The 18,165-nt window shown below is 32.8% G+C and overlaps 1 protein-coding gene across 2 annotated transcripts; it reads left to right on the forward strand.

The window, feature by feature from the left end:
• Positions 1–10,730: 10,730 nt before the first annotated feature.
• LOC7460552 (histidine kinase 3) lies at positions 10,731–17,900 on the forward strand. 2 transcript variants are annotated; one of them, XR_008058897.1, is made up of 11 exons: positions 10,731–12,154; positions 12,539–12,820; positions 13,086–13,255; positions 13,593–13,805; positions 14,130–14,316; positions 14,401–14,452; positions 14,542–14,771; positions 14,908–15,006; positions 15,563–16,701; positions 16,848–17,138; positions 17,354–17,900. XR_008058897.1 is itself a non-coding variant. In XM_024594782.2 (10 exons), exons 1-10 carry the CDS (start codon positions 11,669–11,671, stop codon positions 17,050–17,052), a joined length of 3,063 nt encoding a protein of 1,020 aa, XP_024450550.2. In that variant the 5' UTR covers positions 10,731–11,668; the 3' UTR covers positions 17,053–17,900. The 2 variants fall into 2 exon arrangements, 1 of the variants encoding a protein (XP_024450550.2); XM_024594782.2 differs by having other exon boundaries at positions 16,848–17,900.
• The last annotated feature ends 265 nt before the right edge of the window (positions 17,901–18,165 follow it).

The raw sequence follows: 18,165 nt of genomic DNA on the forward strand, positions 1-18,165 counted from the left end.
TTCCTTTTCCTTGCCACGCTCATGTTACTCACTGGCTTCTTTTTTTCTTATTTTAACCGTTAGAATATTACCTAATTAATAATATTTTTACGTAGAAAATTATCAGAAAACATTAAAAAAATAAAAATAGAAGCTATGATAAATATCCCCGGTACTCTTTTATTACTAAAAGCGAGGTTGATTTTCTTTTGGGAAAACCAACTCAAACCCATTTTTCACATCTTATATCTAAAACCTAAAAAATTAGAAAAGATGGAGAAGGTCCATTTTAAAGCTTTTCTAGCCTTCCAAGCATTTGTTTTTGTTTTTTTTTCTTATATGTTACTTTTATTGCAACATTTCTTTTAACTGGACATTGTTTTAATCAGCACTATAACTATAACCACAATCGCAATGAAGCTACAATTATAGCCATGATCTAACCTATGACCCAAAAAAGATTCTTAAAGGTAAAGTTGTGATTATAGCTTAGCTCTGCCTAGGTTTTTGGCAAGACTGATGCATGCAGATCTCATACCACTTATTACAATTCTACTTAAAAAAAAATATTAAATTAATATTTTTTTTATGTATTTTTAATAATTTTAATGTACGGTATAAAGAAATATTATTATATTATTAAACACACACTAAACAAGTACAAGACGACATTTTGGAAGAAAAACAAATCTACACCCTCAAAGTCTAGATTAGTGCATTAAAAAGAAGAAGAAGATATTTTGTCACGTCTTTTTCTAAAATTTAAAATATCCATATTATTAGTGAATAATTTATCATAGATCGAGGGGCGTTCGTTAGTTACTGTACAAAGAGCAAACTCTAAGGGCAGCTCAGAATATGCAGCAAGAAACCCCCCATCCAATTTCTGAAATGGCAGGGCATTCTCTTTTAACTTGCTGACAAAACAAACCATTTGAACGTCCCAGTTACAGCAGAAAAAGGGTAATCTGTCTTCAAAACTCAAATTTCTGTCAATCTTTTACAATGGGAAATAATATCTTTTTCTAACAATCATTCAAAATAATTAACATATACTAAATTAAAGACAATAACAATATATATATATATATATATATATATATATATATATATATATATATATATATATATATATATATATAAAATTAAGCCGAGGGTGGGTTAGCCTGCAGCATTTATGTTCACACCAATGCCGAAAACATTATCATACACTTATTTGGGTTCAAATGTTGGCGAATTATAAGTTGAATAAGACTTTATTACTGATTATTGACGAATTGATTAACAGCCACCATTATTTTAGGCAGGTGGGATCGATGCATCATGTTGTGGATAGCGAAATAAGAAATATTTATTTATTTATGCCAGTGTGTCGTGCTTATTTTTCTTTGGTTTCTCTCTTGTCTTCTTTGATGTTCAAGGAGCATGCATGATCGGGTGGCCTACAATGGCATGAACGTATGCTGACGGATGGTGCTATTATTAATTCTTTTGTTTTTTTTTAATGATATAAATAAGTGTTTTTTTTTCCAACTAATGACTATTGATTTTCATAGTCGCATGATCCACAGCTAATCCTAAAAATAAATTATATTATGTTGCGCATTTCAATTCTAAAAATAATCGTCGAGGGTCAAAATTAAGAATGTTTGTCACTATTTGTTTTTTATACTGTTTGACTTGGTAAAATATTAATTTAATATTTTTATATGAAAAATGAAAAAGATATTTTAATATATTTTTAAACAAAAATTATATTTAAAAAATATCATATGTTACAATAACAAAACAAATATTAAGATGCCCTTGGAGCCAAGCCGTGGGGAAATTTCCACCGAGGGAGCAAGTAGCCGTACGTCAACCCTAGTTTATACATTGAGAAAGCAAATCTTGAAAGGGAGGAAATAGTTCAACTTAATTCAACGTATTAGTTGTTTATGATGGTTTTGGTATTAGGTAGGTCGTCGTTTATAAATGGATATTATGTACTGCTGTGTTTCAAAAGAACTGCCCACCATGTTTGCTTATTTTTTAGAGAGGTTTAACTTGGACTTTTGTTTAAAATGTTTTCCAAAGTTCAAACTCATAATTTTGTCAACTTAATTTGTTATAAAATAAGCTAAGATACTGTTTGGAATTTCATTTCAAAAAACATTTCATGAAGATTTAATTTAAAAAAATTTATATTTTTATATCGATATTAAAAATCATTTTTTAAAAATAAAAAATATTATTTTAATATATTTTTAAATAAAAAATACTTTTAGAAAAAAAATACTGTACTTTTAAAATCAGTCCGCAGGCCATCTCGATGGAATGGATATGTTGTATTTGGTTGGTCCAGACAAAATAACATCACACTTTCTACCTAACACTTACCTGGTGCCGACCCACTATAATAATAATAAAATAAAAAATAAAAAAATAAATAAATAATAATAATAATAATAATAAATTGTATAGTTATAAGATTTAACATAGGATGGATTTGGCTTTGAATTTAGATAATAGTTCAAGAGGTTCATCCTATTAAACTTCATTTTTTATTTCTTATAAAAAAATTAAAATGATATTAATTTAATAAAAAAAATATTTTTTACATAATTCAAGTTAGTAAATCATCAAGTTGACCAATTAGGTTAAGCCAAATCTTACAACGAGTAATAGTTATTGTGCCGCCAGTGTCACAGTTTTACATATTATATAACGGTTACATTATCAATTATTCAGCAATGTATTTAAAATTAGATATTATAACTAAATAAAATCTAATTAAATAATTTGGTTACTCGGTAATCTTAAAACCAAACTAGTACTCAATATCCCAAAGTCAATAAAATTTGGATAATTTAATATATTAATTTCATTCTTAAAAGATTAATACTTCCAATCTCATATTACTCAAAAATGGATTCAAAATCAAAGTTTTCGTGATGTATATGCAATATGACATCTTGATTAAAGGAATAAAAGTGACCGTTGAGAATATTGGAAGACATTCATAGGAAAAATAAAATAAAGTAGGATAAATAAAAATATCAATAGAAAAAATAGAATAAACATATTCATAATGGCATGTAATCATTGTCGTTAAGGTTAAATCACGTCATTGAAATACTATTTTTTATTGCAAGAAGTTAAAGGTGGCTTAGGCTTTAAGATACAACAGTTGATCATATACAAGCGTGCACCTACGACATGTAACATGTGAATGCTCGATTCCACTCATCAAAAGAGAATTGTGTTTAAATCTTCTAATAAAATAAAATACGATTTCTTAAGAGTCTCTTCTCACACTAGATATGCTAAATAACGTTGACATGCTTACATGAGATGAAAATAAGTAATAAATTAATTATTACATTATAATTAATACTTTTTTTAATTAAAATTACAATTTGCTAATATCACACAACTGATTCTCTCTATCCGTACTGCCTTTTTCTCCTCTCTCACATCTCTCTATAGTAAATTATAACATTTCTTCTAAAAAAATTACTCTCACACTCACGGTTAACCAACTTCATCTTCTCCAAAACCATAACTCGGGATAACAATTATTCTCTCACATAACAAAAAACACAATAACTACTTATCAAAACCTTCAACCTCTATAGCCATGGATTTCAAGTTCGATAACAATATGTCAGATATGACATCATTGAGACTAGAGCATAAACCACTATAAATAACAATTGTTGCCTTTACCTCTTCTAGTTTGAAATATATTTTCTCTCGAGGCCTAGCTATATGGATCTATTGTTTAACCCATGTATAATTAGAATGAATACACCCAGCTTCAACAAATGTAGATGATGAGTAAAGAATTTTTTTTATTATTATTTCCTTGTTGGATGAAAAATATTTCCTTGTTGGATGGATCCCGCGACTACTGTTTATTTATAGCGTCGTGTGAGAGGAAGGAGTTGTGATTGCTAGATGTAGATGATGACAGCTGAATCAGGATTGGAAAATCTAGATCAACAATGGTGGCTTTGGTTTTGTTTGGCTGGCGAGGGAGATGATGATGCAGATCTTAGTTAACACTAGTTGGTTGTCGATTGACAAAGAAAGATGAGGGCATTATCGGCATAAAAAGAGGCTATGTAGGAGAGAGAGGAGAAGAAAATTGAAAATAAAAGCGGTTAGGTTTCCTGATTTTTTTTCTTTTTGTTTGTCATATTTTTTTCTTTTTATTTATACAAGACCAAGTTTTTAGCAGAAGAGGTTCTTTAATCTTTAGTCATTATTTCAAATATAATGATAATTTTGTAAATAAATAAATATATTGTAATAATAATATTATTTATTTATTATATCAAATGTAAAATGTTATATACATTTAAATTTTAGATTACAAAGTGAATATTCTAGAATTTAGTTACAAAGTGAAAAAATAACCAAATTATAGGATTTTCAGAGTAATTTACCTTTATGTTATTTTTATACTTATGTTATTTTTCTTTTCATACCAATACTTAATAATGTTTATGCTTATACGGTGAGAGAGTTAATAATAGCAAACTACAATTATTATTTTTTAATAAACTCAATTAATAGTGGCCTTAATTATAACAGGTTGTAATAAGTATTGAGAGTAATTAAAACTATTTAATATCACCACGATAAAATTGTGCTTGAAAACTTTTAAAAACTAAACAATAATTTTTTAAAGAGAAAATATTATTATTTTATTTCTCTTTCCATGTCAACTGATCAAGAATATTTATACTTGTACAGAGAGGGAATAAATAATAAACTAGTAATAGTTGTGATAGGTATTAATAGTAGCTGAAATTATTTAATATTATAGTCATTAATTAATTATATTAATATTACTGTAAATGTTCCTTCATTTAATAGCAAAAAAAAAAAATTATTATTATATTTGACATGGAAAAGAAAATCTCAGTCAGCGTGACGGATGGAGATATCACATTTCTACATTCGTTTTGCCATTATTGTATATATAAAATTTGTATTGCGGCGCAGAATATATCCCTAAAGCATTCCCACCAATAATTATATTTTACAAGCTAAAATTAATGGCAAAATATAATAATTTATAAGCTGTTTTTTAAACCCCTTCAACGGGCGAATATAAATGAAAGATAACTTATTTGTTATAAGAATATGCAAATCAATTATTTATTTAATAGACTATACCGTGGTCTTTGAATCATATCTCTCTCTACACAGCTATCATTTTTTAAATCCGGATATATTTGTTTTTTCGTTTTAAAAATATTTTTAAAAAAATTGATTTTTTTAATTTTTTTATTTCTAATTAATATTTTTCTGGTATTTTTAGATCATTTTGATACATTGATATCAAAAATAATTTTTTAAAAATATTATTTTAATATATTTCCGAGTATACTTTAAAAAACAATCATAACCACGTTAAAAGAAACATTTGACAAGAAATTAACTAGCAGAGCTTATTGATTTGGGAAGGAGAGGAGCCCTGGCCTTTTTTTTTTTTTTTGGAGCAAAGGGGAAGATAAATTATAGGATAACTGGAAAAAAAAATTAAAAAGAAAAACTTTAAGAAATATATATGGACACAAATACAACACATGGATATCCCGATATGCCAATTTTTTTTAATATGATACGTTACGGACACACAATTAATTAAAATGTCATTTTAATATGCTATATTTAAAAAAATTAAATAAAATATCACATAAATATTAAAATTAAATACATTCAACCAATTCTTAAAAACAAATATATAGAAAGATTGCTAATTAAGTTAGAAAAATAGTAACTACGAGAATATATATAAATTTTTTATTTAATATACATCTAAAATATGTAAAAACTATCAAATCATATTGAATTTTCAGAACAATGAAAATAGCTTGAATTAGTGTTAATGAATTATTTATAAGTATTGGATATATAACGGAATAAAAAGTATTTCCAAAATATCCACTCGAGTAATCAAGATAATATTTTTTATGGTAAATTAATTAAAATAATCTCAGGAGGTAATATAGAATTGCAGAGACTACTCCATAGTTCGAAGATTAAACATAAGTTTCTTTAATGTTGAAAATTTCCTTAATTACTATTGCAAATAAAAGGTGGTTAAATTTAAAAAATTAGAAAAAAAAGTATTTCAAAAGTCAAACCAAAATTGACCATAATCAAATACTGAAATTAATACTATTTATCCACTAAGAATATATTCATGTCCGTCGTTTTTTATATTCTTTTTTAATTTAAATATATTTTAAACTGCAACCATGGGCAATTTACATACAAAATAGTTTTTTTCTTAATATTTTCTTGAATATGGCGGGTTTTTTTTAAATCTTCAAAATGTTTTTTCTAAGTAAGAGAAGAAAGTTATTTTAATTTATCCTATTTTTATATAATTTAAAATATATTTGAAAAATATCTAACATGCTTAATTAGAGGAATATCAACTCAAACATTATATTTAAAGAAAAACTAATTTGCCCAAGTTTTTTACTGTTTGATTACTGTAAATTCACTATTCTTTTTTCCACTCCAATCCAGACCTTTAACCTTTTTTTTTTATTATTATTATTATTAAAAACAAGTTGTCAGCCCCACTGAAGATAGTTCCTGTGATTTGCAGGATGGATTGAGACGAAGCTTTGGTTTTACAGAACCTCCTATAGAAAAGTGTGAGCTTTTGGAGTCGAGACAGCAGCCGTTTTTTTCTGGAAAAAAATGGAGTGTAGAAGAACTTTGTTTTAGCTTTAAAACTTAATGGGACAAGGGATTCCCAAACCAACATATCTGTTTTGACCATCTCGTTGCTGGATAAAATTCTATTTTACCTTCTTCTCTCGACTACTCTACTCTCTTATTGAGAACTCTTTAATTATCTAGTTTTGAAGCTAATAACAACTCCCTAGCTAGCTACATATGAGATTGACAAGAGCTGCTAAATGGGTTTCTTGCACCACATCAGAGGATGGAGGAGAAGGCTGTCACAAACGAATCTCAAAATTGCTATTCGATCCAAGGCTGTTGGACTTATTTGAAATAGATTCGTAGTTTTTTTTTTTCTATGTGTTATGATCTCACTTAACTAGATCAAGGGGTTGCCAAACATATGCATTGTTGTTTAACGCGTATAATATAGCTAGCCACTGAAAATTTGATGAGATTGTGGGCATGTGGTTGGAGATGGTAGCTGGTAAGCGATCAAAGGTTGCAACTAGGGTTTTGTAAGGGAAGAAGATGGTCGGGGTTTTTTTTTTTTATTCCATGAAAAAACTTTAATTTTAAATATAGAAGATTCTTAATCATTAAATAAAAAATAATAACAATTCTATAAATAATTAAATATTTTTTTAGTGAGTACAATATTAATTATTGCGTGAATAAATTTCATTATGTAAATGATAATCTTTTGAACAGCAACGAGTAATTTTAATATAAATAATCTTCTCTTGTTTGTTTTTACGAATACTATATAAACTTAAAATAAAAATAATAGTAGATAGTAATGTTAATTGCATTAGTTAAATTATCCAAACCTTGTATATATAAACTTAAAAGTCATTTAAAAATTAGGGTCTATATTCTCAATTTCAGTTTTTATTTTTTCGTACTTTGATACATTTAAAATCAAGTTTTTCTTTACTTTCTTATATAAAGATTCATTTCATATTTTGCAAATAAACTAATAAAATGATTTTAATACCCTCAACATCAATAATATTAAACTAATTAATCAATTTTGATTTTTTTCTATGGAATCAAAATCAAAATTTTAATTCTTCATCTAGAAATTTTTGTTTTGAATTATTTTAAGAAAACGAAGAAGGAATTTCAAAGTTACTAGTGTTTTTTTTAAATGATTGGGGAGTGCAGTTGCTTTTTAAATTGATAAACCTGAAATTTAACGCTTTATAAATAAAATTCTCCCTTTTAGCCTTGTGATCGCTTAGCACTTGGAATGAAAAATATGAGCTATAAATTAACTTTTAGGTAATTCCAATGAGACAACGACGGACAACTCACAAGCTGTGAGGAGCGCAGAGAGAGAGCCCCTATGAGTACACGTGTCAAAGAGATGCTCTAATTTTATCCCCTCCCCAATGGCGACACGTAGCAAAGAAAAAGCATTATGGGCATTACACGTTGGGCAAGCTGATTGGCTGTCGACAGAAAGAACAGGTGCTGCTGACGGGGGGACGTCGCTGTCTTTAAGAGCTAAAACATGGCCCCACGTAGTGATGGCTTAATCACCCCCCTTGGTGAGTGACAAAGCCTTGGTTAAAGTGCCCTTTATACATTTGCCACCACTTTACCTTTTAAATTACAACTTTCTGCCACTGTCTCCTCAAAGTACCTAGCCTCCCCGTTCCAATGACAACATTGTCCCTCAGGGCTTCTATCTTCTTTTATTTTTTTTTTATTACACATGCAGTAATTAAGACCGAAGTTCAACTTGTAGGAAGGAGTGGAGTTCTTCGAAGTCAGAAGAAATCAGTGTCGTGTTCACAGCAGTAGATTGCCTCTTTTGTTTGTTGCTTCCTATATACACAAACAAATTACAAAAGCTAAAATAAGATGCTTACTCAATTACCTATATTAGGTTAGAGGTGTTGGTTACAACCACACACTTGTGTACTCTCTTTTTGTTGGGGTACGTTTTGCTAGTTTTAACTAATGCAGACTATATATTAGGTGTCCTTCATTCAAGGAAAGAGCAACATTACCCTTTTTTTTTATTATTATTTGAAGGGTAATTTGCAACACTTTTTTTTTATATCATTTTTGTTTTTCTGATGGTGTACTTCTTATATATCATCTTCCTTTTTTTTTTTATATGATGTTTCAAAATTTAATATTAATAAAGTTTTTTTTTTGTGTTTGGATAGAAGATGATCATTCGTTCATGTCAATATTATCTTCTTTAAAATTCATGAAATTAATAATCGGTGATAGAAAACCTAACACATGCAAGACAATCATTTTTTGTGGTATTTAGAGACCCTTCGATGATAAAATCAGTGACTTTTAATAACATATTGCAATAAATGAGAGAATGAGAACAAAAGTGTTGTTCTTACTTGTGTACGATAAATGCTCTAAAAATAAAAATATATATACTTAGAGTATATATAGCTTTTGAGATTTGTTATTTGCTTGAATAAAGAGGTTGAAATATCATCTCATTATGAAAGCATTAATGAACGATAAATATCTATTACACCATATCAATAAAGGATAGATATTCCTTATACAATATTAATGTTGATAGAAATATATTAGGCCCTTATGATTAGACTTTTGTAGGAAGGTGATCATTCTTAACTCTTGATATTTGTATGTTAAAAGACATAAGAATAAACAAACAAATCCTTGTGACCCAAAAAAGATTATCAACCCCATATGTATTTAGACCTATATATATGTACTTGAGATCATCACATAACTGAACTCGAGAATGCTTGGTCTGATATGTCTCCAGACTCATATGTACTTGAGCTGAGTGTGTAGCTGAACCCAAGGGTGTTGGGTTGTTTGACATCTCGTCAAACCCATATACACTTGAGCTCATCACGTAACTGAACCCAAGGATGTTGGGTCTGGTATTTTGCCAGAACCACGTGTACTTGAGCTTAGAGCGTAGCTGACCAAAGTTGGTGGCTTTAACATCATGCTAGACCCGCATGTATTTTGGCTCAGCGCGTAGCTGAACTTATGGATGTTGAGTTTAGCACATCTTCAGACTCATAAATACTCAGGCTCAATGCTTAACTGAATTTAGGGGTGTTGGGTCTAGTATCTTACCAAGCCTGTATATATTTGAGCTTAATGCTTAGCTGAACTCAAGGGTGATGGATATAAAACAAACATAAAAATAGAGGTTATATGCGTTAGTTTTCAAACTCATATTGCTACCATTAGCATTAACTTTTCAGCCAGTGAGATACTCAAACAAGCTGTAAACTTCACAAGCAAATGAGATCAATAATACAAAACATAGTTCCCATCCCAAGAATTGAAATCTCTCATCTCTCGTTACTATCATCCCAAAACGATAGAGAACTACTTGTACTATAAATAAAAAAAAGCGTAAGCAAACGAGCGACGATTATGTTTTTGTCGTGTAATGGGATGCTATATGTGTTTTGGTACAAAGGAATTCTACGTCTACAAGTAAAGTCTCTAACCAAATACTGGCTATCAGATTCCAGAACATAATATATCACCAGAATAGACATAATAACACCTTGAGAGGTTCCTATCATGATGGGTCCTCTTTTATCTTTCATTACCTACTGTTTTTCTTTTGACTCCACCATGCCAATATTAAAGAAGCAACAGTGCATCTAATGATAATTTCGAACAAAAGATTGATGTTTTATTGTTTTGAGCTTTCAACGATTCTGGTTTCATGCAGGGACATTTTAGTCAACATAAATAAAGTACAAGCCATACAATCATAAACACCAAGAGTTAACAAGTTAGCTCAAAAAACAACAAGTTAGCGTGCTGAAGTTGTCCACTCAAGGGGATGATCTCATGTCCTTATGAATGGATAGGGATGTGAAACTCAAAGGGAAAGAAAGGCAGTGAAAAAGCAGTGATTTCTGCAACAACAACAATAATAATAATAAAAAAAAGCAGTGATTTCTGCTTGAGGGGGACTATACCTTTCATGCCCTTAATTTGTTTTATATGCATCTTTGTATGGCATAAATATAATAAAATACTGCAAGTCATTAAATGAAAATGAATAATACCTTGTCATTTTTTTATAAATTTTTTGTGAAATTATTTTTATGGTATGGATAGAGATAATGGGGGCATGGTAGCAGACATTTTCTATAACCTTTCTCTCCTCATCTTTATCTCATAGATTCTTCCTTTGTTAGAGTGTCCATGAATAACTCGCTTGTTACCTTCTTTTTCTACTAGCACTACTAGAACCAAGACTTGTTGTACTTTTGTTTTCCTTGCTGCTTTGTGTAATCACTTGTGTGCATATGAACTTGGTGATAACGCTGGAGAGCTGAGAGTCAAACCTTAAACAGTGGTTCTTGATCGTCTTCTCCTTATTGTTTTGAGTTGAGTAATTTGTAAGGACCCTCTTGTCAAACTTGATTTTCTTGCTAGAATCTTTGTTGGGTGTTGGAGTTTGTGATTTAATAGAAGCTGAATTTCGAATCTTTGTTTGGCCTGGTCCTTTTCTTGTTCTTGTTTTTTTTTTTGGTTGGTAGTTAACAGGAAAAAAACCATCTAAGTTCTGTTTTTGGATTAGAAACCCAAGAATCTTGAGGATTCTTTGATTCTTTTTTCTTGTGGGTGTATATGTGAATTTCTTATCTTGTTCAATATTGGGTCCTCTTCTAGCATTCAAAATCTGAAATTTGTAGCTGTTTTGGTGGATAAGATAGCATCTTTTCCTGAAACAACATCTCTCCTTTTCGAATTCCACTAGTTTGTATTTGAATTTCGAGTCAGGCGAAGTTTGCCAGCTATTCTTCATTTAACTGTGCCTCTTCTTGTTCTCTTAAGTAGGGATTTCTCTTGATGCTGGGTTCTACTAGACAGTCTCTGTAGATTTGATAGTGGCTCCTTTTCTTTCTCTTTATTTTTTTTTCCACACTAGGATGAGGTAGTCAGTAAAGACCCCCTTAAACCTCTGGTACTGTTTCTAGATATCTCGTGTTGGTTACTGTTTTGGATGAGTTTACTTCATGTATATGGGTTTGGTTTAAGGGTGCGGCATCTACTTTGGATGCTATGTTGCTGGATTGTATCGGTAATTTCCATGAACTGGTTCATTAATGGTGGAGTTTTGGAGACCCAGGCTAGTTTGCTTGGTGATGGTGGCAAGATGTGGCTAAAATGCTTGGAGAAAGTTTCAGGGAATAGTTGCAAGATCCATCATCACTACTACCAGTATATTGGTTCCAAGAGAATTAGCAAAACATGGTGGAGAAAGCTTTTGGTCGCATGGATAGTTGGTTGGATCACTGTCTCTGTATGGATCTTTTGGTACATGAGCTCACAAGCTTTTGAGAAGAGGAAAGAAACTCTTACAAGTATGTGTGATGAGAGGGCAAGGATGCTACAGGATCAGTTTAATGTGAGCATGAACCATGTGCAGGCCATGTCCATTTTGATCTCAACTTTTCACCATGCCAAAAACCCTTCTGCGATTGATCAGGTTAACTAGATCTCCTTCAACACTACGCAATTTTGAATACTAAATCTGTTTGAGATTGATAATTCTCCTAGAAGTGCTTAACTGGCTTATTCAAGAAAGTCAAATTGTTTAAAAACTAGTGTTGATCCATTTACTCGCTCAATTTGATCAATCTAGGCTCTTAATCACGCAGCTGCCTTTAGTATATTTTATAATTTTGGTGCGTAGTTCTGTTATTCTAAGCTTTTCTTGTGATTGGAGATCAGTCCATGGTGTTAATTTGGTGAATTTATTTGAGGTCTCTATTTCATACTGTCAATGGTTTAGCTCAGAACTAGATCTGGGTTCTTCTTGTCTATCATTGGTACTATCTTGTCAAAATATAAACTGACTTCTAAATTGCAGAGGACTTTTGCGAGGTATACAGAAAGAACCGCTTTTGAGAGGCCCCTCACAAGTGGTGTGGCCTATGCTGTAAGGGTGCTCCACTCTGAAAGGGAACAATTTGAGAAGCAACAAGGCTGGACTATTAAGAGGATGGATTCCTTTGAACAAAACCCAGTCCATAAGGATGACAATGCCCCTAAAGCATTGGAGCCATCCCCAATTCAGGAAGAATATGCTCCTGTCATCTTTGCACAGGATACTGTTGCACATGTGGTTTCCCTTGATATGCTGTCAGGAACTGTAAGCCTTTTTATTCATTCACAATTTCAGAAATGTTTCTTGTGGTCCAGTTCCTTGGCTAATCATCTATTTCACTAAAATTATGCTAATGTTCGCTAATGGGACACGATGAAATACCAAGAAATAAAAAACCTGGTGATAACTTCACATTATTGTTTTCCCTGTGGCCTCATAATTTTTGTTAAGCTATGCTTTCAATTCCTTGAGAGCTGCACTGCTGATTTAAATGAACTTATCTGTCACTTTTTGCTTACATCCTTGACAGGAAGATCGTGAAAATGTGTTGCGTGCTAGAGCATCTGGAAAGGGGGTTCTAACTGCTCCTTTCAGGTTACTCAAAACTAAACGTCTTGGGGTTATTTTGACATTTGCTGTGTACAAGACAGACCTCCCATCTAATGCAACTCCAAATGAGAGGATTCAAGCAACTGATGGGTATGATTTTAGTCAACTGTAAATTTGACTAGAAAATTTACTTAATTCATATATTTTCCCTCTCATGATGCATGATCAAATAAAGAGTTCAGAATTAGTGTGGGAATTGATCCTAAAACTGATTGAAATCCAGAAGCAAGGGCGATGCTTGAAAATATTGACTGTTTTCCTACTTTGAGTCAGTTGTATGGAAATAAAAATTAATGTTTGCAAATTTTATGTTGTAAGGATGTCCTCGAAGTTATGCTCTAGTAATAGGCTTGAAAATATAGAGTTGTCACTGTGATGACAAATATGATTAATAAGCAGCTTTTCTGATATTCCCATCTCCAATCAGGTACCTTGGAGGAATCTTTGACATCGAGTCACTCGTTGAGAAGCTACTTCAACAGCTTGCAAGCAAGCAGACTATCCTAGTGAATGTGTATGACACTACTAATCAGTCTTGCCCTATCAGCATGTATGGTTCAAATGTATCAGATGATGGGCTGGAACATGTCAGCGCCCTTAATTTGGAAGATCCTTTCAGAAAGCATGAGATGCGCTGCAGGTAATCAATAAAATCTCTCTTTTGTTGAATGGCATGAGGTTCAACTTGTGTCTGAAATAGGCCTCTCTATTTGATTTACTATGCACTTCCATACCACAAGATACCACAAAAAGTTCTTTAATTCAATAAAAAAGATAGCCTTGTAGTATATTGATATGGTGAAATGGTTCGTCCAAATTTTTATGTAACAATGTGCTTATGTCATTATTATTTGATAGACACAGAGAACCTTCCATCTGGGAGGAGGTAAATCGATGTTTGTAATGTGTTTGACTAAATATATGTTGAAACAGTTGCGTAAACGAGTTTTGTCTCTCAATGCAGATTCAAACAAAAACCACCATGGCCATGGTTAGCAATAACAACATCAATTGGCATCCTTGTGATTGCATTGCTTATTGGGTACATATTCCATGCGACTATGAATCGGATTGCTAAAGTTGAAGATGATTGCCACAAGATGATGGAGCTTACAAAACAAGCCGAGGCAGCTGATGTTGCAAAATCTCAGGTATTTGGCATTTCTATTCTGCTCATTTTCTTAGGTTTTATGCATTATGGCATGCAGTACTCAGTAACTTTCAACTTTCTGTAGTTTCTTGCTACAGTTTCCCATGAGATCAGAACCCCAATGAATGGTGTTCTAGGTGAGTTTTGAAGTTGTCCATCATTTGTTCAATATAGGGAACAACGCAAAGTTCATGCACTCATGATAGTACCTCTTCTCATATTTCAGGAATGCTGCATATGCTTATGGACACAGATCTAGATGCGAATCAGCAAGATTATGTTAGAACCGCACAAGACAGTGGAAAAGCTCTAGTCTCGCTTATAAATGAGGTTTTGGATCAAGCAAAGATTGAATCTGGTAAGATTGAGCTTGAGGAAATGCAGTTCGATTTGAGGGCAATAATGGATGATGTATTGGCACTCTTTTCTGGCAAGGCTCATGAGAAAGGGATTGAGGTAATATATGTTTCTCGAAATGTGTTACTTGGTTTCCTTTGGGCCATACTTCTTGTCTCTGATCCTTCTTTGGTTCTTTTTCACTGTCTGCTATCTAAATTTTAAATTTTCATTATACAAACTGGTGGGAGAGCAGTTGGCAGTTTACGTGTCTGATGGTGTTCCTGAAATGCTAATTGGTGATCCAGGGAGGTTTCGGCAAATTATTACCAATCTCATGGGGAATTCAATTAAAGTAAGTACCCAGCCATGTCTTTAATTTTCTTTGGTAACGAATAAATTTAAATCTGTAAATTGATATGCAGTTGTGGTAGAACTCATTTAACTGAAAATTTGAGAAAACAAACAGTGGTACAGGAGAAAACACAACCTGCCACGGTGTATTGCCGTGCAAAGCAAATTTATTTTGAGATTTGATATTGTGCCTCTTTTTCATTAAAACTCTTGATGGTAAGGCGTAGACTTTGGTCTTCACATTTTTCTAGTTCAGGCAGCTGGATTAGCTAATAATTTCTTGCCCAGTGATCTTGAAGGGATCTCTCTTTGTGCTTGCTATGTTAGGTGGGAATCAGCCCCCTTTGTGACAAAAAAAATAAAAAAAATTACCTTTCTTAGGAAGAGTGGAATGATGAATATTGTGCCTTGTCTTTAGGGTTAATGGGAATTCTTTTACAAGCATGATATCCATCATCAAGATTTTAGAAATTCTAATGGGCTCTCCTTATGATTTTTCCCCTATCAAAGAAAAGAAAAGATATGCTGATTGATGTTTTTTGTATCTCTCCTTCCAGTTTACAAAGAAAGGGCACATCTTTCTCACTGTTCATCCTGTTGAGGAGGTGATGGACTCGATAGATGTCGAGACAGAATCATCATCACTAAACACCTTGAGTGGTTTGCCTGTTGCAGATAGACGCAGGAGTTGTGCAGGATTTAAGATTTTCAGTCGTGAGGGCTCAAGTCATACTCTCTCACCATCCTCTTCTGACCTTGTCAATCTAATAGTGTCAGTTGAGGATACAGGGGAAGGGATCCCTCTAGAAGCCCAACCTCGTGTTTTTACTCCTTTTATGCAGGTTGATCCATCCATTTCCAGAAAATATGGAGGCACAGGCATTGGCCTGAGCATAAGCAAGTGTTTGGTTGGCCTTATGAATGGGGAAATTGGCTTCGCTAGCATACCAGATACTGGGTCCACCTTCACTTTCACTGCTGTATTTAGAAACGGCTGCTCCAATTCAAATGACTCCAAGCAGCAGAAGCAGAGAATAAAAAACCAATGTAACACAACGCCTTCAGAATTTCAAGACATGACTGCATTAGTTGTTGACCCCAAGCCTGTTAGGGCCAATGTTTCAAGATATCAGATCCAGCGGCTAGGAATACATGTTGAATTGGTTTCTGATTTAAATCAAGGTTTATCTATCATAAGCAATGAAAATAGAATTTTCAAAATGATCTTTGTTGAACAGGAAGTTTGGGAGAAGGACTCAAGCATTTCAGCTCACTTTGTCAATAACTTACAAAAAATTGAGAGAGGGGTTTCTTCCAAACTGTTCCTTTTGGGAAATTCTCTCAGTTCTTCCAGAACAAACACTGCAACTTCTGGTGCTTATACCCTAAGTGTCATAACCAAGCCCCTCAAGGCGAGTATGCTGGCTGCATCTTTACAACGAGCAATGGGCGGGAATAAGGGGAATCCCCGCAATGGAGAACACCCCAGTTTGTCTCTTTGCAACCATCTTGTTGGAAGAAAAATTCTTATTGTAGATGACAATAAAGTGAATCTCATAGTAGCTGCTGCTGCTTTGAAGAAGTATGGAGCTGAAGTTATCTGTGCAGATAGTGGCAAGATGGCGATCAAATTGCTCAAGCCACCTCACCAATTTGATGCGTGCTTCATGGATATCCAAATGCCAGAAATGGATGGGTATGTTATAGTTCATGCCTTAAAGATTTTAATGTTAGTTTTCTTCCGGTTCATGCTTATTTTATTTGTATGTGATATTTTATCTGTATTTATATATCCTTGGATATATTTAGTGCTAATTCTAAAATCAATGCCCTTTCCCTCAGGTTTGAAGCTACAAGGAGAATTCGGGATATGGAGTCAAATGGGCATATACCAATACTGGCAATGACTGCGGATGTGATCCAGGCTACATATGAGGAATGCCAAAGATGTGGAATGGATGGGTATGTTTCCAAGCCATTTGAAGCTGAACAGCTTTATCAGGAAGTTTCACGTTTTTTACAGCCAACGTCCAACGTGAATTTATAGAGAGAGCTGCTATTGAAGGCTACCCATGACAGGAGCTCAAGCACCTCTTCTCCAGGGCTTGAATGGGCTGGGAGTTCTCCTGAACAGTGAGTGTTCCATTTCCCAAAGTTGATTCTTGATTTTTGTAGTCTTGCATTGAAAGATTTTTCTTATAATATTACTGGAAACACATTTTTTATCATTTTCAAAACCTGAAGCACGCCTTTCACAATTGTTCCTCGAGTGCTTCATTATAAACCTCAAATTACATTCGCTACTTTACAAGCTTGTTAACTTCCTGATCTGCATGATCTTTCTCCAGGAAAATATTTGTTTTGTTGTGGAGTGTAAATAGAAGCCATGATTGACTGGTTGGGCTCAAGTTTTCATTGATTGGTTTACGAGCTGCATAGTGAATCTGGTTCCCTTTTCCTTGTAGACCTCATCTCCTAGTTGTCAGTTATCATTAGAACTCTTAGAATAGAACGTCGAATTCAATACCACTTTCCATTGGATGAAGAAATCCACTTACCCGAGTGTATCATAGAAAACACGGAATTGCATTTCTCCTCCCTATGAAGTAATAAATTGCTGACAAGCCGAAGAGCTCTCTCTTTTCTTCGTGGGCCACCGATTGTGGCATGGATACAAGATTCTGCTGGAAGGAAAGATAGCTTCTTGGCAACAAAGGAGAGAATGCTTCATGTATATTATCTCTTTAATAAAGATGTTGATGTATACCATGCTAGGTTACTTCTTGTTAGATGTGGCTTCTAACAATACCAAAAGGTTGTGCTACGAAGAATTGATGTAACTTAAACAGTGGCATTCTAAAAAAATTGATTAATCTCAAGATTCTTGTCTGCTCATGACATTTGACTCGCTTCATTATTGTTTCCGAGAACATATGTGAATCATGGCCCATGGCCGTGTTCTTTGTTGCTGATCAAGTACTTTTTATCGGAACTTGAAAGGTTCGTCTCGCTTGTCAAAGTGATAGATGCTGTTGTCCTAAGGTTCTATTCCTTCTGCTCTTGACGAACAGTGCTAAGAAATGAGAGTCCCGTTAGTAATTATACAAGGATAATATGCTTTTCGATTTTATACATTATATTATACACTCTTAATATCTTC

The sequence above is a fragment of the Populus trichocarpa genome, chromosome 1, assembly GCF_000002775.5.
Source record: "Populus trichocarpa isolate Nisqually-1 chromosome 1, P.trichocarpa_v4.1, whole genome shotgun sequence".
Taxonomy (NCBI): domain Eukaryota; kingdom Viridiplantae; phylum Streptophyta; class Magnoliopsida; order Malpighiales; family Salicaceae; genus Populus; species Populus trichocarpa.

What these genes read in the sequence shown, in the direction of transcription:
- LOC7460552 (XM_024594782.2), top strand. Translation starts at nt 11,669, where the DNA reads ATGAGTTTACTTCATGTATATGGGTTTGGTTTAAGGGTGCGGCATCTA. An exon ending in CCCAATGAATGGTGTTCTAG is followed by an intron (nt 14,453 to 14,541) that starts GTGAGTTTTGAA and finishes CTCATATTTCAG; the next exon opens with GAATGCTGCATATGCTTATG. An exon ending in TCATGGGGAATTCAATTAAA is followed by an intron (nt 15,007 to 15,562) that starts GTAAGTACCCAG and finishes CTCTCCTTCCAG; the next exon opens with TTTACAAAGAAAGGGCACAT.